The sequence below is a fragment of the Leptodactylus fuscus genome, chromosome 5, assembly GCF_031893055.1.
Source record: "Leptodactylus fuscus isolate aLepFus1 chromosome 5, aLepFus1.hap2, whole genome shotgun sequence".
Taxonomy (NCBI): Eukaryota; Metazoa; Chordata; class Amphibia; order Anura; family Leptodactylidae; genus Leptodactylus; species Leptodactylus fuscus.
Window position 1 is genome coordinate 137023929 of NC_134269.1, and position 27065 is coordinate 137050993.

At 39.7% G+C, this 27065-nt stretch overlaps 1 protein-coding gene across 1 annotated transcript in view; it reads right to left on the bottom strand.

The window, feature by feature from the left end:
• The window catches only part of ADAMTS20 (ADAM metallopeptidase with thrombospondin type 1 motif 20), a 136421-nt gene that overhangs the window by 84007 nt on the left and 25349 nt on the right, over positions 1 to 27065 (bottom strand). The window contains exons 4-9 of the mRNA XM_075275870.1: positions 11260 to 11519; positions 9412 to 9495; positions 7386 to 7510; positions 6756 to 6796; positions 5174 to 5279; positions 1642 to 1788 (exon numbers count right to left, since the gene is read on the bottom strand). Coding sequence (XP_075131971.1) covers positions 1642 to 1788; positions 5174 to 5279; positions 6756 to 6796; positions 7386 to 7510; positions 9412 to 9495; positions 11260 to 11519 — 763 coding nt within the window. The remainder of the gene's footprint in view (positions 1 to 1641; positions 1789 to 5173; positions 5280 to 6755; positions 6797 to 7385; positions 7511 to 9411; positions 9496 to 11259; positions 11520 to 27065) is intronic.

Sequence of the window (27065 nt, forward strand, 5' to 3'; positions counted from 1 at the left end):
GTCACATCTATTACATTAGTAGCATCCTGACAAAACGAAAGGGGTGAAACGTGTGCAGGAGCTCGAGGTGTAGGTCATGGAGTCTATCTGGTAGCTATATTATACAATATCTGTGAGGTATCTCTACTTGGCATCAGGGACGCACCTCTAATGAGGCGACGTGAGGCAGCTGCCTCAGGGCGGCAGTTTGGGAGGGGGCGGCAGCCACGGGACTTTTTTTTTTACCTAAACAGTATTAAAGTTAAAGGACCTTTGATGATGTCAGTGATTATGTCATCAAAGGTCCTTTTGCAATTCGGCATCTATACAGGGCCCGCGGTAGAGGGGGGGGGCAAACATCCTCAGGGGCCCCATACTTTCTCTTTCATCAGGCCTAGATCGGCAGCAGATAAATCACTGCCATTTGTAGGGGCTGCCCATCGCTATTTGTAAAAGTTTCCCTGCACACATCAGCTTGCTGTGCTGCCCCTCCCCCTCAGCATCAGAGTGTGAGGGGAGAAGTCTCTTGCAATGTCACGGCTTACTCCACTACCAGGTAGAGCTGCACAGGTGTTTTCCTCCATGTCCTGTGCACCCAGCAATTCAGCCAAAGGTAAGTATTAGAAATGAGCGAACACTGTTCGATCGAATAGATATTCGATTGAATTATCTTCAGTCTGGAGGGGGGGGGGCGTCTTTTGATCGACAGCCTCAGGCAGCAGAGGGGCTAGGTTCACCACTGCTTGGCATGAGGTATATTACAAATTTGATTTGTGCCAGACTGTTTCATCAATGTGATATATGATGATGAGGGTGGAATAGTGGTTTACATGTACTGCTCACTTCTTGGTGTACACGCAAATAATATTTTCAATTGTAATAACTGCACAAGCACTACAGCACTTTATATGCCTACTACAATCTTTCTTTGCATATAACCACATGGCAATGGAATTTGTCATTTTACATCCCTACAATGCAATTTCGTAATATAAGTAATTTTGGGCATTTATGCAATTTTATTTATAATATTTTGTATACAATTATATGAATTGATACTTGCATGCATTTCATGAATTGTAAAATACAATCAATTAGATATAGTCTTCTGGATGATACCATGACCTCCATCTTCTTTTTTCTTTTGGAGTTTTTATACGTTTTTAATATATTGTTTGAGCAATAAAATTTGCTATGTGTAAGATTTATTGTAGCATATTTGTTTGGTATTTGCAGTATTGATTCTATATAGGTCATTTGTTTTTTTGGGAATCTTACTAATTTAAATTCAGTAGAACAAAGATTTTGTAGGTTGTTCACATCTACTACATTATCTGGACTGAGATTTATCACAGCAGCATTACATAGGACTGCAGCTAACATATATGTATTTTGCAAATCCATGGTATATAGAGGAACAAATATTCAGATGTGTTTTTTGGTTTTGAGTTTATGACAGTCCCTGTGCAGTAAAAAAGGGCTTTTTGATATTTATCTGAAGGTCAATAGATGATGTGAATAACAGATGTTTCTATTGAAAAGACAGCAACAAGTCATGAGAAAGTCATACAGAAAGTATATTGGAAACTATACAATAAAGAAAAGAAAATCAAAATCAAATTTTCACAATCAAATTAGAATATAATAAATGAAAGTACTCACTCTAGAAACTCTGTAATATATTTCTGACTACATTTAGACCAGGTCCAAGGGTTAGTGTCATAGCTTAAAACTGCTGACATCACATGGAATTCATTTTTAATTCCAATGTCTTTACACTTTGAGCTGTCATCGTGAGGCATGTTAAATCTGAAAAGCAAGTTAATAGGCATGCATATTATGTGGGGAGATTTCCTTAGACTATTAACATTTATAAAAGTAATACAGGGTACACTATTCGAGCTAAGACTGTGCTAAACATGTTGGCTGAAATTTAAACGAATACATTTCAGAAAGTCCAGGTTACCACACACTGGACATCCTATGCACAGATAGACTGAAGATCAAGTCAGAAACATAATAATAATTATTTTATTTATATAGCGCCAACATATTACACAGCACTTTACAAATGAGAGGGAACATGAACAGACAGTATTTGACAATAGAATGTAACAAAAGAATTAACAATAGCAGTGAGAGCCCTGCTTTAATCTAGCACTGGTTGATCATCTATTTAAAAGCAAACTTTCACTGACGTCACTTTAAAGCATCATCCAGCCTCAAATAAAAGGGACTCCATCATTGGGAAAAGTCATTTTTAACTAAGCACACACTTGCATAGCCTTTAGAAGGCTATTCCACATATACCTTTTGTATGTTAATTGCCTCAGTAGTTTTTGAATGAGCCCGTTTTTATTCATATGCTAATTAGCCTCCAGCATGCACCCGGAAGTTTCAGCGAGCACTCTCTGCTGCGTTTGTGTGAAAGCAGGGAGATGGGTCAGCAGCAGAAGCCTGTGATGTATACATAGCACTGAGACTTCTGGGTGCACGCTGGAGGCTAATTAGCATATGGATAAAAGTGGGCTCATTCAAAAACTACTGAGGCAATTATCATACAAAAGGTATGTGTGGAATATCCTTTCTAAACACTATGCAACTATGTGCTTAGTTAAAAATTACTTTTCCCAATGATAGAGCCCCTTTAGGCTGTTTACGCACAGATATACTGCCCCACCACCACCACCCCCATAGACAGAAAGCCTTTTCAGAAACAAACATAGGTTACTGCCCACTCGGAAAATAAGAGCTAATTCACATGTAAGCTACCAAGAGCCACATCTTTTGAACAGATGGACACCAAATTGACCAGGGCCACAGCAGAAGTCAATAGATATATTTTGTTTATATTCTCTTTAACGTAAAATCAAAAGTAAGGAAGCATTCTGATCTTCCACAAGCAGAATACCTGTGCATCTGTACCTGTATTGCACCAAAATTATGGCTGCTAAACATTTGATTTACCACTGTAATGATGCTCTTAGTGTAAATCATTGCTCTTAGCCATAATTAGCCAGGATTTACAGTTGTAATATTATGCATGTGTTAAACAGAAAAAAAGTAGTAAATCAGTATGCTATGTAAAGGGATGACACTACAAATAGTGTTGTAGTTGTCAGCTAGCTGTTAGGTAATAGAATTTCATAGCCCAGCCAGAGATCTGTGAACACCTCCAATTGGCTGTGACTGGGAGAATGAATGGGTAGTAAGTAACAGCTGGGAGAGCTGCTCCCATGACTAATAGAGACCGGTCTGTGTGGGTCAACAACTAATCCCGAAGGGTCATAGACAAAAAGGAGTAAGCCTGAGGAACAGCGATGTAGCAATGAAGATGCTATGGCTGAGAGAGGTGAGGAGGGCATTACACAGAGGAGCAGCTAAAATCCCTATGTCTGTAAAAAGCAGTGAAAGTGACCTAAGGCTCTGAGATATATTTTAAAGTGCTAAACAATCATATTCTTCAAATTAGATACAGTTGGACTCTGCTGAGCTAGTGACTGGTTTAATTTATGTTACCCTCTTGTGTTCATCTAAAAAATAGGAAATGCTTGGCTGTCTATTTTCTCACTCCTTTCTACAACTGGTGTAGCCAGTAGGATGAGTCTCCATGAGGCAACCCCTGAACCTTTCAGAAGTGTACCCACTCTCACATGATGTTCCAGACTTTAGATTTATTTTGGACTTGTTGAATTAACTTGCTAGGGAGATTGTCCAGATAAAAAGGGGCCTTCAGAAGCAGTAAAGGCCTTGGACTTGCTCTTGACTCCAGGAATGACATGGATGGGCTCACAGGCGTTGGGGATGTGACTGGCCTGGACATTTTGCCACAGACTGCTGTATCACAAGGAGATACAGAAGTCAAACAATTCTCTATAAATGAGAAGAGATCATTGCTAGCGTTTGACAGGCAAGAACAACCAACAGAGGCTCTACAATGATGGCAAACAGAGTAGACAAGGGCTGCTTGGTGAAATGGGCCACATGGCAGGAACGTTTAGAAATAAGCAACAAACAAGTTTAGTAAATCGAACCATTAAGTGGTTCAGTGCATGAAAGGAGTACAGATTGGACTAATGGGCATAACAAGCTAGTAAGACTATAGTGGTAGAATGTCCTCCTGCAGATGTCCTCATCCAGCAGCTTCTCTTTTACTTCAGATTTTTTCTCCAGGCTATACACCTACTAGTCTGTTCTATGTGCAGAGGATACAAAAGGAAACCTCAATAATCTTTGACTGATGCTGTTAATTGGCTTTCCAGATGCAATGACTGAGTTACAATAAATCACAAGAACAGTGCCCAGAAACTATTAATGTAACCCACCTGCAAAATACAGTCCTAGCGTGAAAGTGGTATCAGGTCTCACCTATTAAAGTGCAGCAAAGTCATATTCTATACACACTGAGCTACTGACAAGTCAACTTAGTAAACTTAAAGACGACCAGTCACCAGGTCCAAAAATCCCAATGACATAACTCATCTGACAGGCCCTGTCACCCTGAGCATTTTGGTTTTGAAGATATAAGCCCTTTTAATAGTTATGCAAATTAGGGTATGTTATCCAAGTGGGTGGTAACTAGAGATAAGCAAACTGGTTTAAAATCAGCAGGTTTCTTATTAATTAGTATAATTTTGTGTTTCGCCAAAACTGAAATTTTTTGGGTCTACCATCCACAAATCATTGTTATACATGGGTATATCTTTAGACCAAAGAGTATACTCACCATAGGCTCAGGGACTGGGAAGAAAAATGATAAGAACTCAAATTCACCTTCCCTCACCATTCCTTGCTTCTCTTTTGGCATCCAGTGGCCTCTTCTGGGTGTCTTCCAGCCTTTTCTGGCCTCCGGGGTGATGTCAGCAGTGCTGCATTGCTGTTAAACATCATGAGATTGATGTGCCTCACATAATCGAAGAGGCCCAATAACAGGCCTCAGTGGAAACGCAAGACTGCTAACATTACCCAGGAGGCTGCAAGAAGTCCCAAAAAGAACAATGGAATATATAAAGGAGCCTAGGAAATGTGAAGGAAGATGGGTATGAGAGTTTATCATTTTTCTGCATCTTCCCATGGCCTCTTACAAAAATGTAAAAAATGGTGGTTGGTTGTTTTTGTCACTCTTCTACACATACCTACATTGCAGATAGTCTTTTTGTATGTTTTTTTAAATGGAAAACTGAACAATACTCACACATGTCCCAGTTCATGTGCAATAGTGAACGCAGCACCTAAACCATTTTCCTCACTGATAGAGCAACTCCGTTGTGGATCACACATTGTACCTAGCTCTGCTAATCCTGTAAATTATAAACAATATAGCATTACAAAAAACATATATAAACAATACTTCATTTTACATGATTATCATTATCTATGTTTGTTCATTGCACTTCATAAATGACAGTTCATTTCAGGATTCAAAGATGCAAATGACAAAGTACATGGAGACAAAAGTTAGTGGCTGCCGTACAGGCACTCATCACCAATACCCACAAGGGTCAGCTGTTTTACAGGAAGCCAATTTACCTATCAGTATATTTGTAGACCGTGGGAAGAACTGGAGTACCCAGAGGAAATATATCCACACAAACATGGGAAGGATATATAAAGTGCATACAGATGTTGACCTTGGTCACATTTAGATATACGACACCATTGCTGTAAGGCAACACTAACTCACTACTGAACCACTAATACCATCCCATAATTTTTTATAATACTCTATATACTTCTTGCACGATTGTACTGCAGATTGTGCCCATCTATGTCATGATAGATTGATCATATCTATGCTCATGATATCACATAACTGTAAAGAAACGCTAAATACACAATACTGCACCACAATCCACTGTCAAATGACTCAATAAATTTTCTGGCATTACAGAAAAGTCATAATTTGTTAAATGTATGGTAAATTTCAAGTATTTGTATGGCAGTTGGTGGGTTACCCCAATAACACTATTCTACAGCAACCCACTATGTTCTAAGAGCCGCAGACCCCATCCCAGTAAATTACATTCAATTTCCAGAGCCACCTCCCCCCATTGAAAATGTTACAGCATATCTCCTAACCTTCCAATAGATAGAAGAATAGCATCATAAAGTACATTTGAGTAGTATTTCCCTCTTTCACTTTCACAACTCTTTACTTTTATAGTTGATAGATAGTAGTGGTGGTATCTCCATTATTTTAGAGATGAAATGCTAAAAATATTAAAACCCCAAAAGCCCATAGCTCTGTCAGAGTAAGATGCATGCAGTTCTGCTGCCCAAGCCAAATGTTTGCCTAGGAACTCAGGCATTTGGTATATGCCAAATCAGTGCTTTTCTGGTAAAATTTTGTTGATATGTATCAGAATATCTATTTCACTTTATAGGAAAACATAGTGTACAGATAAAGTAAAGTAAAAAATATGAACAGTATATTGTTTTCACAGTGGAAGTTATTGGGAAGCACATTCTATGATATGCCTATAGAGCAGAATATATTGCAGATTGTATTGAAGGAATACTCCCAATGTATACCTCTGACAAAGCAAGGTGTGAGCAGAGCCTTGGGTCTGTATCATTTCTGACTAAATAGGAGTAAATCCTATTCAACAAAAGGGCAAAGCTAAAGAATCATTTCCTGCTTTTCTACAATGGTAGCTGCTCAAAAAAGTTGGTTATGGTTATATCATTTCAATTTCTAAAATTATCTTTTCACTTTTTGATGCAGATTGCAGTGCACTGAACAATTATAGAATAGTTCACAAAACATAAATACTTACCTAAAGTATCACATTTATTACTGGCTCTGCATATATCTTCTCTATTGAAAAAGGTACAAAGAAAGTTAAACGTACAGTTATAGTCAATACATGTAATATGTAAGATAATAAAGTCAACATTATATTTCAGTAAATGAATACATCTGCAGACCACTAATAGTCCACCAACATGAACTACAGGACTATAAAGGTTGCCAGATTTTAGTGACATCATTTGTGATAGCTGTCACTTAAAAGAGGCAAGATACATATATTCTATACAATATTTGTTCAACTGAATCACTTAAGCTCTCCTTATCAACTGACTAATGACGCTGAGCAGTGAGGAATCCCCCTACCCAGTACTATTCTATGGGCGAGTACTGTCAGGGGTGGGGGGGCAGGGTTTGGTTAGACCTAGTGGCGGTTACTACTGTATGTGTCATCAGTTTTTTCTTTATAAAGAGTGACTGCAAAATTAACATACTAGTTATAATAAAGAAGAAAGGAATGGAGGAGGAATGCCATAAAGTAAGAAAATTATATTACCCACACAGCAAAATATAGTATGAAAACACATTTTTAAGTTACACTTTCATAGTTTTTTAGTTATAGCATAGTAAAGTTGTAATATTATCTGATAAACAATACCTTGTAAGAAGAACAGCTGTATCATAATGGGAAGGATGAGAATCATCAAGAATATTTTGTGTTCTTTGCCAAACACAAAAATTGTGGAGTGTTGTAGCTGCATTAAAGCTGATTGCTGGTCCATCCTACACATTAAAGAAAAAATGGCATCTTAACATAAGTATTAAAATATATGTCACATTGCATTAGGGCTAATTCACACGGGGCCAAAGGGGCAGATTTTGACAGCGGAATCCACGTCATAATCTGCCCCTTTACAATGGTGGTCTATGGAGACCACTAGCGTGCTTTTTTCCCGCTATCGGCAACTGCCGATAGCGGGAAAAAAAAGAAGCGTGAGGCCTTCTTCAGGTGGATTCCGCAGCTCGCTGAGCCGCGGCTTCCACCTGGCAGCCGCAACTTCCTGTGTCGGCCCATTCATTTGAGCCAACTCCGGAGTGGGGGAAGCCGCGACCGCGACATTGTGGCAGGCGGGTTTTGACCATATTTTGACTTGGCTCCCCGAGTCAAAATATGGTCAAAATCCGCCCCACCGCCCCCCGTGTGAACGAGCCCTTAGAGGAAAGGAACAGCTGAAAGCACAATCAATGGATATTTTAAAGCCTTTTACAGGTTACACTACAGACAAATAGTTCCCCGTTTAAAGAAACACTAAACCTAATAAATATATTCAAGGAATAGAGTTGCCCTCACTGTTCATCAATCTAAAGCATTTCCTGCATGACCCAGAAAAAGTGTTGCAGAAATCCTGCAGAGGACAAAGGATTTACACTCTTACTGAATTTCTCCATTTTCAGCTGCTGACCTGCTGAGGGGCATGGATTAGCCAAGGGACTAGCCAGGACCACCTTCAAGTTTATGTGGGCCTTTGAGTAGCCATTGAGTGGCAGAGCCGCAGTGGGCCCCTTTGTTAAGCAACCCATCCAGTGCTCCTCTTAAAGCTATCACAATAAATAAATAAAAAAAAAAAAGAAAATCGGTCGTTTTATGTAGCAATAGAACTGACCCATAGTTGACTTGTCCCCACATATATGTGTGGACCCATACAGTATCATGCCACCTTAGCCCTCACACAGTATAATGGCATCCTTATGTCCCCAAACAGTATTATGACCCCTTATGCCACCACAAAGTATAATCGCCTTCTTATGCACCATGCAATATAATAGCCTCCTTATGTCCCCACACAATATAATGGCTTCCTTTTGCCACAGTTGGTAAAATGTCCCTCCTATACGCTCCTACTTTAACATTATTCATAAGCATTTGTTCCTCTGCCAATTTCAGTTTATAAACGATGGACCCCATTACAGTCAATAGGGTTTGCAAGGCTCCGTGTGTAACTGGTGTTTTAGCTGTCCACCTCTCCATTGTTCAACTCCCCCGACTGACCCGACCAAATGAAGAGGTGACGCTAGGGTCAGCCTGATTGAGTTGAATATGTTAATCAAATCTGAGCCACGTTAAAGGTGAACACATCAATGTTTTTCCGTTTTGTTAGTAATATGAGACAAAATAGGATTAAAGGAAATTACATTCATCCACGAAGTGTTGGAATATTTTTTGTGTTAGTGTTCATTTAAATAATGAAACTAATTTTAAGAAAGAAAATGTGAAAGACCTTTTTACTTTTTATAATGCAAATTCTAAATTTTTAAGATGGATTGAGGGTGCCTGTTTAATATAGGCACGAGGTTTAAAACTGGGCATTCTGAACCTGCATGATACTTTTTAAAATCATAGCCATATCTGAAAACATACTGTACAAAATGTAAACTTTATTGAGGTTCATGCCACCATTCTCATTTACAAAGGTTGGGATGGTAACAAACTTGGAATCTCTCTGGCCCATATGGAAAAATTTATTAGCACAAAACAAGACTCCTTCTTATTCCTTCCTATGTGGCCCCCCTTTGATGTCAATGTATATTTTCTGCAGGAAAAATTTTTCGGAAATGCACAATGTTCATTAAAATTCCAAAACTGAAAAAAAATTGTAAATAGTAATAGTAAAATAGCATGTTACCTGGTCATTGTGAATTACAATTAGCTTTACAATCAAGATATTTATGAGATTCCCAATGCTTGGATCTTTATAGATAGCAGCAACCTAATATAAAAAAAAAGTAAAAGATCAGAAAAATCCAAAACCATCTCATTAGATAAATTAGAAATAGGTCTTATTTTTCAAACAAAATGTGATACATATTTGAATAATGCAATAAATTAGGATAAGATAAAGGAATAAGAAGTAGTATACCAAAGCAAAAAGGAACTTTTTTTTATGAGGGAGCATTGTTATTTAGAATACATGTATACAGAGAGAACACATTTACACTGGAAAGATTTTTTTTACAGAGGCTCTCAATCAAGGGTGTGCGCAGGCTGTTAAACACAAGAGATCATATCAAATATCACACGACATTCCACTTGGCACACAACATAGCACCCATATATAGAAACCATTTACTCATACTAGTATCAGAAAATAAACCATGGAATTCTATTTCAAATGTAGTGAGGTTGCACTTGAAGAAATAACCAGGCCTATTAAAAAGTTTACTACACTGACCCACTTAGTAGCATGACTGGTTGAAACCCCATCTGGAGCAGGACTTTGTGGTTAGCCACTTGCCACTACAGGGTATTTATTATCAAATAATTTACAAACAGGCATACAGTATGCTCCCACAGGACTGATATGCTGCACACAACCTGCATCAAATGAGATTAACATCTCTTTCATTCTGGTACTGTACTGTACTACTATTAATGTAATAGGAGCGGTACTGAACTTATCCCGAACCAGCGCAATGCAATGGGCTGTGCCACTTCTATTACATGAATTACAGCAGCTGCATACACTCTTCATCCACTAATGTAATTTCTGGCACCCAAAGGCTGCTGGAACAGCTGATGTGTGTGGGGTCCGGGTGTCAGATACTGATTACCGAAAACTCATGTTGGGGCCAGGCAACCGCTTTAACTTTATAGAATGTATTATATAATAATACCAATGATCATAAGTGAAATTTATTTGTATGCATAGTATAAGATTTGTTCATGGAGGTGTATGTCATAATTTGAATACTGTTTTCAGCTCAGTTTAGCAGCATGCTAAATTGCAGTTATCTCTGGATTTACACACAGAGATAACAGAGGCACTACTCACTGTTATTCTAGCCTTATTCAAGACTCAGCAATGGAAAGCAATGTGCAGAGAGACAAAGTAAAAGAATAGAGGTGACCAAGAAAAGGGACCAAGACATTACGCTACCACTAAAGCTAAGTAAGAGAGCTGGTCTCTAACATAGGCAATGAACAGAAAACTCTGAAGAAGCATATTTAGCTGTATCTGACAAATGGAGCACCATAGCTGGGTTCACACGAGCGCCCGGACTCCGTTCTGAGCTTTCAGTCTTCTGCATGCAGAAATCAGAAAGCTGTCAGACCGGGTCCGACCGTGAGTGGCGGTGAGCGTTTTATGCTCTCCGCCGCGAAACTGATTTTTTTAAACCGGACACAGAGTACTGCATGTCCAACTCTGTGTCCGGTTTAAAAAAAACGGTTTCACAGCGGAGAGCATAAAACGCTCACCGCCACTCACGGCCAGACATCGTTCAAACCCATTCAAATGAATGGGTATGAAAGAGTCCTGCAGCTTTCCGTCTCCTGCTCTGTTTTATGCAGGAAACGGAAACCTGCTGTATGAACGGAGACCGGGCTCAGATGTGAACGAGCCCTTAGTGTATGCTACACATTTGATCATGATTCTGGAGATGACAATATCTCTTTATGCATAGCCAAACACCATGAATGGTCATTAACAGAGCACGGAGAGCCAACCTGTGTATTAAGTGCTTATGTTACTTACTATTGACATTAGGGTTAAAATGTAGTGCTGTAGGTTTCTGCCATGATGGCGCACCATTTTTGCATCTGCTGTAACCATGAGTTCTACATATCTAGGATATGAAATAAAGCGTTTACGTCTGATATGTAAAATGTTTCCTTCATCTTTTGTCTCATTTTGTGGCAAATATTTAGAAAGTGCAGAGTTTGTAAACATAATAACATCTTCTTCAAAGCTGCTTGAAGTATGTAACAATGCTAACTCCTTCTTCATTTTAGATTCTGTAAAACAAAGGTGAAAAGTTATTAGCAAGAACATTTCTTATTACTAATATTTTAATACACTAAGCACTAAAAAATATATGCATTAGAAATCTGAATGACGCTTACTTACAAGCAATACAAATACATAAAAAAATAAAGTATATTATTCTCAATCCCAAATCCAAGTGTTTTCTTACAAGATCCTTAAAATGGAACTCATTACAGAAAATTTCTGACATGTCATCTGTTTCTACTGTAGGGAGTTCATATGCTGTGCAGATAACTGTGCTCATCTGTGACCTTTTGGTGCAATAAGCCTTAGAATGTTTATGGTTTATGGTCTCATAGAAAAGTTTAAGGAAGCCTTCACATGCTCCACTCATTCTGAACGTAAGCTCGTTCAGAATGAGCGGCGTAAAAACAGATCCCATTGATTTCTATGGGTGCTGGCATACGCACGCTACCCATTGAAATCAATGGGAGGCTTTTTTTTACCTATTGCTTTCAATGTCATACATGCGTATGCCGGCACCCATAGAAATCAAATGGGATCTGTTTTTACGCCACTTATTCTGAACGAGTTTACATTCAGAATGAGCGGAGCGTAACTCCGTGTGAAGTCTCCCTAAGAGTGTGTTTATATTCTTAGGTTTTTAACCCCTTAGCGACCTTTGACGTACTATTACGTCATGGACGCAAGGTACTTCGCGCACCATGAAGTAATTGTACGTCATGGTGATTCCGCCCGCTCACTAGCTGAGCGGGCGGAATCGGAACTGGGTGATGGCTGTTACTGACAGCTATCACCCTTTTCCATAACCTCCGGTCAGTACTTTTACCGATCGGAGGTTTTAACCCTTTGATTGCGACGGTCAAACATGACCACCGCAAACAAAGGGTGCCGCGATCTCTCCCCCCCCCGCCCCCCCCGCCGGCACCCCCCGCGGCGAGATCGGGGGGTGCCGGTATCTGTAATACGTAGTCTGGGGTCTGGTTAGTGACCCCAGACAGCTCTGAGCACTCACTTACTTACCTGGTGCTCCCGGCGTCTTCTGGAAGTGAGTCTGTGCCGTCTGCACAGCTCACTTCCTGTTTCTCGAGTGAGACACGTGCAGGCTGTCACTGCAGCCTGTGTCTCAGTCTACAGTAGAGAATCAGTGATTGCATGCATACATGCAATCACTGATCCATGTGTCCCATAGGGACACAAGAACAAGTAAAAAAAAAAGTGTAAAAAAAAAAAAATAAAGTATTTGAAAACAATTAATAAAGTTATAAAGTCCCAAAAATCCCTTTTTTCTATAAAAAATGAATTATGTAAAAAAAACACAAAAAATTAATAAAAACAATACATATTTGGTATTGTTGCGTCCGTAACAACCTGTACAACAAAACTGAAATAATATTTAATGTACACAGTGAACGGCGGTAAAAAATAACGGAAAAAACCCGCCGGAAGTAGTGATTTTTCGCCATCTCACCTTACAAAATGTGCTATAAAAAGTGATCAAAAAGTCATATGCACCCCAAATTAGTACCAATAAAATGCACAGGTTGTCCCGCAAAAAATAAGCCCTCAACCAACACTGTCAAGCGAAAAATAAAAATGTTACGCCTCTCAGAAGATGGCGATGCAAAAATCACTGATTTATGTCCCCAAATCTGTTTTTGTTCTGCAGACTTAGTATCGCATAAAAAAATAACATAAATGAGGTATCGCCGTAACCGTACCGACCCGCAGAATAAAGGTCACATGTTACTTATACTGTACGTTGCATGGCGAAAAATGTAAAAGGTAAAACTCAATACCAGAATTGATTTTTTCTCTTTTAAATCCAGCAAAAAAAGAGTTAATAAAATGTAATCAGTAAGTTTTAGGCACCCCAAGATGGTGTCATTACAAAATACATCGTATCCCGCAAACAACAAGCCCTTATATGGCCACATCAGCAGAAAAATAAAGAAAATATAGCCTCTACCAATGTGAAGACAAAAACCCGCAAAATCGCCAAATCATTAGAACACAACTGGGTGCGGCAGGCAGGGAATGTATAAGCTGTGCAAGCGAATATCAGGGGACACCCCGGATTTAGAGCTTACGAGGGAAAATATACCAGAAGTGACCCCAGTGTGACTTCCCCAATCATAGGAGCTACTGGGGGTACAGTAGGGAATTTAGTGTCTGCAATGTCCTCCGCACCGCTTATATATTCCCTCTTCGCCATCCGCTGTGCAGTCACGTCCGGGATACTAATACTCACTACACCCCCTGATAAATTCTTTTAGGGGTGCAGTTTTCAAACTGCGGTCACTCCTTTGGGGAATCCACTTTTCTGGTACCTTACAGGCTCTACAAACATGACATGGCGTCTAGATACCAAACATCTGAATCTGTACTCCAAAAGCCGCATCGCGCTCCTTCCCTTCTGACCCCTGCTGTGTGCCCAAACTGCAGTTTATGCCACATGTATGACACATGTATGACACTGGTGTAACCGGGGTAATGTCATATGTGAGTATAAACTGATATTAGGGCACATGTATGACACTGGTGTACCCCGGATAACGTACGTAATGTCATATGTGGGTATAAACTGATATTAGGGCCCAGCCAGACACAGAAGGGAAGAAGGTTATTTGGTTTTTGGAGCACAGACTTAGACGGTTTGGTTTTTGGATGCCATGGCACTTTTGCAGAGACTCTAAAATTTCCCCTACAAAATGGGGTCACTTCTTGGGGAATTCCAGTTTACTGGCACCTCCAGGGCTCTGCAAAAACAACATGGCACCCAGAAAGTCCCTCTAAATCTGTACCCCAAAAGCTATAAAGCGCAGTGCTCCTTCCCTTCTGAGCCCTGCTGTGCGCCCAAGCAGCAGTTTATACCCACATATATAAATTTTTTGCCCCTCGGGATCGCCCACTTAATAGTTTTAGGAGTGCAGGTCTCTGACAATACAAAGTGGGTGCAATTTTGCAAATTTCAAATTTTGGGAAGCATTTTTAGTCTCAAAATCATAATACCACTTGATACATTCCTTGATGGGTGTAGTTTCTAAAATGGGGTCACTTTTGAGGGGTTTCTATTGTATTGATACTTTAGGGGCTCAGCAAATGCGACATGGCACCTCAAAACTATTCCAGCAATATATGCCCTCCAAAATCCAAATAGCGCTCTTTCCATTCTGAGCCCCAACATGTACCCATACAGCAGATTATGATCCCATATGGGGTATTGCCGTGTTCAGGGGAAATTGTGGGGGGCTCTTAATTCTCTAAGTACTTGCAAAAATTAAAAATATGGCGCTAAATGGACGATTTATTGGAAAAAAAGTAATTTTTCATTTTCACATCTCAATGGTAAAAAAATCTGTGAAACACCTGTATGGTCCAAGTGCTCACTAAACCCCTTGATAAATTCCTTGAGGGGTCTAGTTTTCAAAATGGGGTCGTTTTTTTGGGGGGGGGGGGGGTCCACTGTTCTAGCACTTCAGGGGCTCTCCAAATGCAACATGGTGCCTGAAACAGATTTCAGCTAAATTTGCCCTCCAAAATCCCAATAGCGATCCTTCAGCTCTGGACTTTACAGTGTGCCCATACATCACTTTACATCCACATGTGGGGCATTTCTGTAGTTGGGGCAAAGTGCTTGACAATTTGTGGGGTGCATTTTCTTTTTTAACCCGTTGTGGAAATGCATAATTTGGGGTTAAAGCTACATTTTATAGCAAAAAATGTCACTTTTCCTTTTGTTGGGCCAATTCTGTTACACTCCTGTAGGGTCAAAGGGCTCACTAAACCCCTTGGTAAATTCCTTGAGGGGTATAGTTTCCAAAATGGGGTGACATTTTGGGGGTTTCCACTGTTTTGACACATTGGGGGCTCTGCAAAAGGGACATGGTGCCTGAAAAGTATTCTAGTAAAATCTGGCCTACAAAATCCAATTAGCGCTCCATCCGTTCTGAGAGCGACCGTGTGCCCGTACATTAGGGTACCAGCACATATGGGGTATTGTCGTGTTCGGGAGAAATTGTGTAACAAAATGTGGGGTGCAGTTTCTCCTTTAACCCTTTGTGAAGATGAAAAATTTGGGGCTACATTGACATTTTATTATAAAAAAGTAATTTTTCATTTTCACATCTCAATGGTAAAAAAATCTGTGAAACACCTGTAGGGTCCAAGTGCTCACTATACCCCTTGATAAATTCCTTGAGGGGTCTAGTTTCCAAAATGGGGTGACATTTTGGGGTTTTCCACTGTTTTGGCACCTTGGGGGCTTTGCAATCGGGGCATGGTGCCTGAAAAATATTCTAGCAAAATCTGGCCTACAAAATCCAATTAGTGCTCCATCTGTTCTGAGAGCGACCGTGTGCCCGTACATTAGGGTACCAGCACATATGGGGTATTGTCGTGTTCGGGAGAAATTGTGTAACAAAATGTGGGGTGCAGTTTCTCCTTTAAACCTTAGTAAATGTGTAAATTCTAGGGCTAAATGAATATATTAGTGACAGAAATTGAAAAATGTAAATTTGACTTCCATTTTGTTTTAATTGTTGTGAAATGCTGAAAGGGTTAAGAAACTTTCTAACTGCTGTTTTAGATTCTTTCAGAAGTGCAGTTTTTAGAATGGGGTGACTTTTGGGGGGTTTTATTAGAGAGGCCTTTCAAGTTCCCTTCAGAACTGAACTGGTCCCTTGAAAAATGTGTTTTGGAAATTTTCTTGAAAATTTGGAAAATAACTGCTTGACTTGAAAGCCTTATAATATCTGAAAAAAATGAAAGGGTGCTTAAAATTTGATTGCTACATAAATCAGAGACATGGTTAATTATATTTATGAAAAAATTCGGGTAGTATGACTTTCTATTTGAAAGGCTTGCAATTTCAAAGTTTGAAAACTGCATTTTTTTCAAAATTTTCACCAAATTTCCTATTTTTTCATAATTAAAGACAAAACATATCGACGAAAATTTACTACTGACATGAAGTACAATGTGTTACGAAAAAACAATCTCAGAATCACTTGTGTAAGTTAAAGCGTCTCAAAGTTATCGCCATTTAAAGTGACACATGTCAGATTTGAAAAAAGAGGCCTGGTCCTTAAGTCACTTTTGGGCTGTGTCTCTAAGGGGTTAAGAAGATTTTCTAGCCAAAACTAGAAGTCCACTGAAAATAAAAACAAAGAGGCAGTATCACGTGTCCTTTATATTGTCATTTCAGTTTATAGTCCACATCTGGTTTTGGATTCAAAAGGCGACTAGGAAAATTAGAAACGCATCCCATGCATTTGTATACTGCTAAGTACTCCTCTCAGAGGGCAGCCATGCAAAGCTAATAACAGTTGGATGGGCACAGCACACAGATGTGCACAGTGATTGTAGAGGACTCAGTACAGTACTGTATTATTTACAGAGATATGTCAGGGCTCTTTATCTGTGGGGCATGTTGTACTTTTTATTGGTTCCAATGTTTGGTATGCATGACTTTTTGATCACTTTTTGGGGAAAGCAAAGTGACCAAAATATATTAATTTGCACATTGCGGTATATATATTAATATATATATATATATATATATATATATTATGGTATTCACTGTATAATTAACTCTATTTTTGGATAGTGGGGACTTATACGCATGTGGGAATACCTAACATGTTTGTTTTAGTGTTTACACTATATATTTCTTAAATATAAAGGTTATTTTTTAACTTTTAGTTGTTTATTTATTTTTGTGTGTTGTTACTATGTGTTTGTATATTTTTTCACTTTTTACATGATCCACAAGGAGGCTCAGTGCAATGTCCTGCAATAAATAGTTTAGGGGTGTTATAGGGGTGTAACACAGACAAGAGCCCAAAGTAATGCCTCAGGCAAAGCTCCTATGCCAGCAGCATTGAGGCGCTGTGTGTTAAATATACGCCGTATATGCAATGCAAGAGTATGGCACTCAGCCTTAAGGGGTTGAGGTCCTAACACAGCATTTCAATTGGGTTGTCATCTAGATTTTATAAGGGGTCCTTACTGCAGCACCATCCCCAGTTGTCTTACAGAAGTCTTCTCTGCCTCCTTTGGACCAGTTTGCTCTTCCAGCACAATATCCATCTTATTTAGATATCTGCATAAGGCCAGGGCTCCACAGAACATAAATGTTGCCATTTGTCTGCGGAATTACAGTCAGGGCAAAGTGGAAAGGATTCTAAGGAATTCCATGCCTACTTTGCAGTAGAAACCGCGGTGCAGACCCGCCACAATTTCCAAAACGGGTGCAGTTTTGGAAATCACAGCATATCAATTATACCTATGGAAATGCCGGTAGTTTCCCTTTAGGGATAATTGAAGCAGAAAGTGTGCAGAGGAAAACTCTATGAACTTTCTTTCTAAAGCACTGGGGGAAGAACCATGATGCGTTGCCACCGCGTTTTTTTCCCGCATGGCCTTAGCTTTAAGAAGGAGGCTGTTACCTTAGCACCTAACAACTGTACGATCATTCTTTATCCCTACATCCATTGGGCTTAATCTCTGCATCCATCAGGGACTAATCTCTGAACTCCTTGAAGGTAAGTTTCACAAAGTGGAACCTTTGAGTTACATACAATCTAATTTGCATTAGGCAAAGTGATTAATGAAAGACTTCAACACTCAGGTTGGCCATTATGAATACCTGGTACTGCCCTTTTGTCTCTACAATGCTTCAACAGTCTTCCAAGAATTTGTGAACAACGTCTTCAGAGATCTGCTTTATTAATGGCCATCTTCTTTGTGTTCTTATCAGAAACACATATGCAAAGTTCTATCTTGATTGAATCAGCTATATGCCACACTGAAGAAGTTCGTACTGTGATGGTCATTGATCTATTCTCTAAAATGGCACACTTCATTCCTCTGCCCAGTCTTCCCACTACTTCTCTTCCCACATGGTTTACCACTACAGTTCAATTCATCTCAAGATTCTGGAGAGCTTTCTGCAGTCTCCTGGATGTAAAATTAGACTTCTCCTAAGCCTACCATGAATAAACTAACCTACAAGTGGAGTGAATCAATCAAGTACTGGAAAACTATCCCTGTCACTTCATCTCCTCACAACAAAATTATTCAGTCCATCCTCTCACTTTAGCATGATAACTCTGTAGCGTCAACTGGTACTTACCATTCCAGCATCCTAGAGTTTCTCTTACTGTGCCAGCTTCTTCTGAGATTCTTGTTGCTAAATCTGCGTATAGGAATTTACCCTGTGATGCTAGGTTCACACCTACATTCCGCTTTCCGTTCATGAGGTCCGCATGAGTACCCGACAAACAGAAAACTAATTCTCTTTAAAAAAAAAACCCAATCACCTGCGGAAACCAGCGAACCCCTTAGACAGTAATGAGGTCTGCCGGGTTTCCGCCTGATTTCTGTCCAAAAAATGTGGAAAAATATGACGAGAAAAGTCCTGCAAGACTTCTCTCTTCGCATTTTTAAGGTGGAAAGGGAATGAAATCCCTGTGCTGAGACTTGCTTGCAGGAGTTTTCCCTCTGCATTTTTAAAGTGGAAAGGGGAACGGAATCCCCAAGTGGAGATCAGGCACAGGTGGGACCCTCCTAGCTTGACCTACAAGCTGCAACTTCCATCAATTCTTCGTATCACTAATTCTTTTCTTGTCTCTCTACACAATGACAATGATCTTCAATAGATGTTTTGAGGACTTCTTCTCAAGCTCCTATTCTTATAAACCTTTAAGATATTTTTTTTTCAGTAAGGCCAGGGCCCAAGTATATACACATATCTGTGCCTTCACGGTCCCAGCCTGTACATTGCTCAGAGATGAGTCTGCAGTTTCTCACAGCTCACAGTAAGTATAATGAGAGTCTATCTACTTCAGACTTTGTGTTATTGTTGATGGGATCTTAGTCATAGACACCAAGCAGTTATTGTGCTAAGATCTCCATTTTTCTCTGTCAGGGTTCTTTTCAGCTGCATCATATCCTGGATTTGCAGGCTAGTTTCCTTGAATCTCCTATATTATGTTCGCTTTGGCTTTTCTACGCTTGATTGCTAGATAACAGTTGCCCTTGATAGAATTACATGTAAAGTAGTAGTAATAATTCATGGGGAGGGTGGGGCAATCTTCACTACAATGTGCACACCCCCTGCCACAGATAGAAATGCAAAATGCATTGAAACCATAAATGGGCTATTATCAGTTGAGTGAAGGTTTATACAATTGAGCAGAGAACAGATTGCCCAGCACGTCCCTGCAGATATTTCAACTTATGATAAAAAACCCTCAAATACCCTTTAACCCTTTAGTAACTGCTCAGTTTTAGACCTTAAAGGGGTATTCCCATGTCAAGGATCTTATCTATACTGATAGCTTATGTAAATTGAAGAGTTTTCCTAAATATATTGCTTTAGCAATACTGCATTGTATTCCTAGAATGTGAAATTATAGCTCCCATTGTTTAAACAACGTTTCCAAAGAGCTGGACCTGTGTGATAAGACAGGACAGATGACAAGACTTACTGCTCGCACAGATATCTACAGCTCAAGTTAACTGCAGTTTGTTGATAAAGCAGTGTTTGTTGTCTCTCTATATAAACACACAAATAATACTGAGTCCATTCTCTACAAGCATGTGCATATTTTTATTGTATTAGATTTCTAGTAATCATAATGTAATAATAAGTATAATAAGCAAGCTGGGGGGAGGTGGCTTTGACTGTTTGATAAGGAACACAGGAAGTAAGAAGAGGAGACAGCAGGAAAGCTGCTAAAACAGGGAGATGGGAAAACCCCTTTAATAATTTATTTTTCCATCAACACATACCAAGCCCTATAAGTTGTTTTTTTTTTTTTACTCTTTCATCAATGTAACTGTATGAGGGCATGTTTTTGGTTTTTTTGCGTGACAAGTGGTAGTGTTTTGATGGCACTATTTTGAGGTAGATATGTTTCTGAAAAGGAATAGAAAAAACAACAGTAATTTTCCCATATAAATTTTGCACTATTCACTGTGAAACTTTATTTATTGGCTTTTCACTTTTTATAATGCTGTTTTGATGGCTGATAGACAAAAGCAGCAGTTCTGGCATCTTTATTTCTATTTATTTTTATGCTTTTCAGTATGTCATTACATTTGTATTGCAATACACAATCTAGGTGTTATTTTCTTATTATTTATTAAACATTTTTGAATGGGGAGATTAACCCTTTCACACATAATCACATTAATTTACATCATTATGCACAAAGGGGATGGCTGTATAGTACACCCAAGATGTGCCAGCGTCTCCACAGTGCAGTTTTTACCACTAAGTGGACATGGGATGCTTGAATCCCATCCACTTTGTCCTGACTGTAAAATGCCACAATTTTTCCTGCGTAGTTTACACCACGTGGGGCCTCGGCCATAGGGGGCATTCACACGATTCTTGCATGATAACTCACGTAAGAATCAGCGTTGCAAAACCGAATCTCATTGACTTCAATGGGTTCTGTGTAACACATTGAAATCAATGGGAGGCTTTTTAACCCATTGATTTCAATGTGTTACACGCGTTAAACGGAACCCATTGAAGTCAATGGGGGTGAATGCCCCCTTAAGGGCAAATAATGTTTTGAGATCAGTAGTTCAGGAGAGCAGGAGGAGAGAAGGCAAGGAGATTTTCTTCAATTGTAGTTGATGTTCGGTTATTTTTCAATTAATTGCCCTGCCATAATGTACATATATAGATCTATATACATAGGGTTGAAAAGTTTAGTAGTTTCTATTTGTAATTCATCGTTCCTATAATGGACCAGTGGTAAAATATTTTGTTGGTGCTTTCAAGAGGGTTCAGTACACTAATCTGGAGTATGTACAGACATTTTTAAATAATATGGACTACTTCAACTTTAACTAGAGTATAAATCCCTGGAGTGCGCTCACAGCTGTAGCCCTTTCCCACAACGTTGTTTTTAAAGCATTAGATCATGTGTGTTATATAGACTACAGTTAAGCCATAAATGTCTGGCATGAAACCAACTGTCAGTTATAAACAGAAAGCCATACGTTTCTATCAACTAGATCTGCAGAGAAAAAACTGAAAATTCCTTCTCTTGGACATAATGTACTTACTTGCGCCACAGTAATAATTAATAAAAATAAATTTACAAAAAAGGTAATGTTTTTTGTAAGAGTTGACACTTTGAGGGGAATTTAACAACCCAAACCCAGTTTTCTGACATAGAAAGGGTATAACTGTGGCTCATCTTTGGGGCACGGTCCTTTTTTGAGCCAAATATGCACTACTTAGTTTGTACTGCGCCTCCCTTGCCACTTTTTTTTTCCCCAAAAGCAGCCCATTCATTTCTATGGGGAGCGCACGTATGCTGGCTCCCATAGAAAGCAATGGGATCTGTTTTAAACGCTGCTGATTCGGAACGTTTACACATTCAGAATCATCCAGCGTATACTCCGTTTGAAGGGGCCCTTAAAAGTACATTATGTGAGCAATGCAGCCCCTGTAGTTAAGGGAAAACAGCTAAGCATTAATCAAAATAAAGTAAACAAACATGTTAGGCAAGGGCATAGCTTGAGGGGGTGCAGAGGGTACAGTCGCACTAGGGCCCAGGAGCCTTAGGGGGGCCATAAGCACTGACATCAGTATTGATATTGCAGCTTCCATCTGGCCCATAAACCAAGGAGACCCACAGATTACCCTAACCACACTAAGGATGATTAAACTCCTTAGCACCCATAAACATCACTATCAAGAATTCACTGTAGGGATGAGGTAGGGGGCCCAGGACAAAAGATTGCACTGGGGCCCACAAAACTTTAGTTACGCCATTGATGTTAGGTATCTTGTAACTATCCAAAAATACTGTTAATTAGTACATAAGTATAATAATAATGTACTTTTGTAATGTATTTTGGTCATCACACCTTAACCAACAATAAAAAGGGATCAATAAGTATATATGTAAATATATGCTTAGTTAAAGGGGTATTCCCACCTCACATACTCAGCAGTCTTCACTCTTGTAAAATCTTCTTTCTTCCTGGATTCTTGCATCATTTGGTGGGCGGGGTTTCACAGGCAACCTGCTGTTTAGCTCCGCCCCCCAAATTCACGTGTAGCTCCGCCCACTCACATTGGACTATGAAGTACAGGCAGCAGCAACTCCATTCTGTGTTACATACAGACACTGCCTGTCTCTGCCATAATGAACACAACTGAATTAGCTAGCCTGATAACTGGGAGAACAGAAGAAATGAAAGCAGCTCCTCTATCTGAGTGCAGGACCTAGGTCACATGGTGTAGACACAGGATTAGCTAGATACACAGGCTCGCTCCCTGCACTTAGCCCCTCCTCCCTCCCCCCTGAGAGCAGCAGATACATCATTTGACTCAGGAGCAGCTGGTCAGGGCTGTGGCCACAAAAAATTTAACAAAGTAAGATAGTGGACAGACAAAGCAGTTCTGCTGAAGCAATGTATTTAGGAAAAGTCTTACATCCACATTAACAAGCATTATAGATAGGATCCTTGTGATGGGACAACCCCTTTAAAAATGAGTTTTCCCAATGATAGAATCCCTTTAAAGACTGATGATGATCACTAACTTCTATGTGAAAGTGTACTTTGCTGCCTCTGAGAACTGTGTAGACTTCATTGTGCAGAGAGGGGAATAGGTGAGTTGTGAATGGGGTGATCCTATGTTTTACAAGTATATATACATGTACCTATCATTGAAATCCTGTCAATAATGATTATTGGTTGAGGTCTGAAAAGTGATCTCTACATAAAAGGTGTCAGCCTATTGTAAATCAAGATTATTTTTTAATATAGAGATAGTGACATGGAACATTTAAAAAAAATCTCAATTCTTAAATAATAATTCTTTATTAAAATAATACTCTTTACTCCATTCTGAATACAGCAGATAAGTTCATTATTCTGCCCAAACACTAAATCAAAGTATCTCCCTTGTTCCTGTCACAGTTAACACATTATTGAACACTTGTACATAAAGTATATAACATCAGACCACCACTTTTTTTTTTTTTTTTTTTTTTAAATGGCCCTTTGTTCATGGTATAATTCTAATCTTAAAGAAACCTTTAGTCCGGGGCCCCCACGGAACGGAAACGCCATGATTTGCCCATGAAGGAAACACTGCAGGAAAAGTTGCAGTGGTTTACAGTACAGGCAAAGTGGATGGGATTCAAGTGAATCCCATGCCTGCTTTGTGGTAAAATCAGCCGTGCGGAAATGCCGCAATTTCAGAAGTTGCAGCATGTCAATTACATCTATGGAAACACCGGCGGTTTCCCCATAGATACTTCGCAAATTTTCTGTTTAAAGTGCTGCAGGAAGTACCGCGATGTGTTCCCTACACGGTTTTTCTCACAGCACTTTTCAGCTGTGGGACGTCCCGTGAGGCCCTAGCCGTACTGAGAAAAAAAATCCAATCATTAATATAAAGCCTTTGATTTATTGGCCATACAGCCATGTCACTTTGTCACATATTTAGCTTTTAAGTTATGGATTGAAAAGATAAATGTGTTGACCATATGCTGGCATGATGAACAGATTGTATAGCTTCTTACAGATTGTAAGGCATACCATAACAGGACACGTGCAGACAAGACATGCTGTCTGAGGAATCAGGAATAGTTCACACTATGACTGAGCAAACGATCATCTGAAAGCTATGGAGTACTGCATGTCTGAAGCAGAATCATTTATCTGGAAATAAATCACTATGGCAGCTGCTAAAGAGATTACCCTATTACCACAGTAACAGATGATGAGAGGAATTCACAATACGGCTTTCATTTGTTGCATATAGAGCATGCTTGCCATCTATACTGGATGCAAAACTCAGACTCCCAGCAGAGCCGCCATATGTGTGTAATATGGCTCTGATTAACTTATCATCGGCAGCTATAAGATTACTGTCCTGCATAGAAAAGAAATGACACAAGGTCACCCATGTCAGTGGATCCTCTGGATTTCCACGTACAGAGGTCAGTGCGTCTGCTGGACATTCCGTGAGCAATGGCTGACATGATGTAAAAGAAATCTGCAAAAAGTAAGGACTGGCATAGTCCTTGCAATACAAGAAACCAAACAGAAAGGGCCGAAATCAGGTTTGGGCAACCAAAATGAATCCAAGGAAAGCACAGGTGATTAGCACTGACACAAGCTGCGGCCAAATGGAAAATGACAAATCGGGTCTTTAAACAACTATAGAGTTCAAGAGTGAAAGTAACTGCTGAGCTGGCTGTGATCCATGCAACATAGTAAGGTCTAAGGCTGGGTTCACGTCTGTGTCTGGTATGCGTCCACTTGCAAACTGTTTAAAGAGAAAAACGGTTTGGTACAAAAACGATTCCAAATGGTTACACAGTGGATACTCAAATCTGTTTTTTCTTAAAGATGGATTACGCTGGGTTCACACCAGCGTCTGGTCTCTGTTCTCAGGTTTCCGTCTTCTGCAGGCAGAAGAGGGAAACCTGTGACACCGTGTCCGGCCGTGATCACGCATTTGAATGGGTTTGAAAAACGCCTGCAGGTTTCCATCTCCTGCCCAGTTTAGGACAGGGAACGGAAACCTGAAAACGGATGCCCCGGGCACAGATGTGAACGAGCCCTGAGTCATTGAGTGGCAGTTAAAAAAAAGTCAGTTTGTAATCGGTTCTATTTTTGACCAATCCGGTTTTTTTTTTCTTCTTCCCTCTTTATTCTAGCATGTGCAGAGAGAAAAATAGATTGCAAAATGGACACAAACTAATTGCTATCCGTTTGTAATCCATTTTCCATAGACCTCAATGTTAAAAAAACGGACTGGTTGCTGTCCATCTGGAATCCTTGTTTTTAGTACAGAGGCAAAGTCCTGCAAGTTCAGCTTTTCTCTCGCAAAAAAAAGCGGAGACCAGACGGAAATTGCACAAACTGATACGTGTGAATTACTTCAGAAAACCCATTGAAAACAATGGGTTTTAATCTGGACAGTTCTAAATCAGTTTTTGAAAATTTCAAATACTGATTTCGAATGGAATTAAACTCAGATGTGAACCGAGCCTAAGAACTGAGATAGCAAAGCTGAATTTGGGGTAACACAGTGGCTCAGTGGTTAGCATTGTTGCCTTGCAGTGCTGTAGTCCTGGGTTCGAATCCTGCCAAGGACAACATCTGCAAGGAGTTTGTATGCTCTCCCCATGTTTGCGTGATTTCCTCACATACTCATAGGGAAAAATGTACATTTTGAGCCCTTTATGGCTCACAAGCTACATAAAAAAATATTAATAAAAGCTGAATTTGCTTTATGGCATCTTTTCAGCGGTAATTGACATAGCAGACAATGTGTATTGAAGGATTGTTGAGATGAAGCAGCGATTACCTGAACTTTTTTTTTCTCATGAAAAAAATGTTTCAGTAAATAAAAATAGTACAAAGAAACGGGAGGAAATAATCAAAACATATCAAAAAAATATGTAAAAAAACCCCAAAAATAACCTGTCAACATAATCAGGAAACCTCTGCCGCCTTTTTGTTGCCACTGCGGTTCTTCCCGCAGCTTGCTAAGTGGGGTCTTAGCTCCCTTGCAGACGACTGTGTGCTAGATCAGTTTGCCATCCTTCTCCCATCTCTCCCTTCATATTATTTTTCATGTTGTTTTCACCTTTGTCAATTTATTGAAAACCTAATAAAAAACCTTCAATATGAATTTTTTTTTAAAACAATATCATTTGACTTCAATCCAGAAGGATTCCCAAGATGATTCTCTGCCAATCTGGATGGAAACATTTTTTTTCCCTAGTTTATGAGCCATCATAGGCTGTTCTATTTTGGAAAATACAAATATTGACATGTCAGGAGAGGAGAGGGGTATATTTAATTGTTACTATTCCATAACTGTAACTTTATATGTATCTGCACTTCAAGTACGTGGCATTTAGCATTTAAAGAGTACCTTTCATCAGATTGGGCACAGGCAGTTTCATATACTGCTGGAAAGCCGACAGTGCGCTGAATTCAGCGCACTATCGGCTTTCCCGATCTGTGCCCTGGGTAAAGCGCGATTGGTCCCGGTACCGTAGCGCTTTACAGTCAGAAGGGCGTTTCTGACAGTCAGTCAAGAACGTCCTTCTCCACAGCAGCGCCTATCGCGCTGTACTGAGAGAGCGGGGAGGAACGCCCCATCCCTCTGCTCACAGTGCTCACCCATAGACAAGTATTATCAGGAGGGGAGGGGGGCGTTCTTCCCCGCTCACACTGTACAGCGCGATAGGCACTGCTGTGGAGAAGGACGTTCCTGACTGACTGTCAGAAATGCCCTTCTGACTGTAAAGCGCTACGGTACCGGGACTGATAGCGCTTTACCCGGGGCACAGATCGGCAAAGCCGATAGTGCGCTGAATTAAAGGATTATCTTATCTTAATTCAGTGCACTGTCAGCTTTCCAGCAGTATATGAAATGGCCTGTGCCCAATCTGATGAAAGGCCCTCTTTAAAAAGTATAAAAAGTAACACTTCAGAAAAAAAAAAAACTGTTGTATCATAAAAATAAAGCCCTGCAAATGCAGTAAACAGAG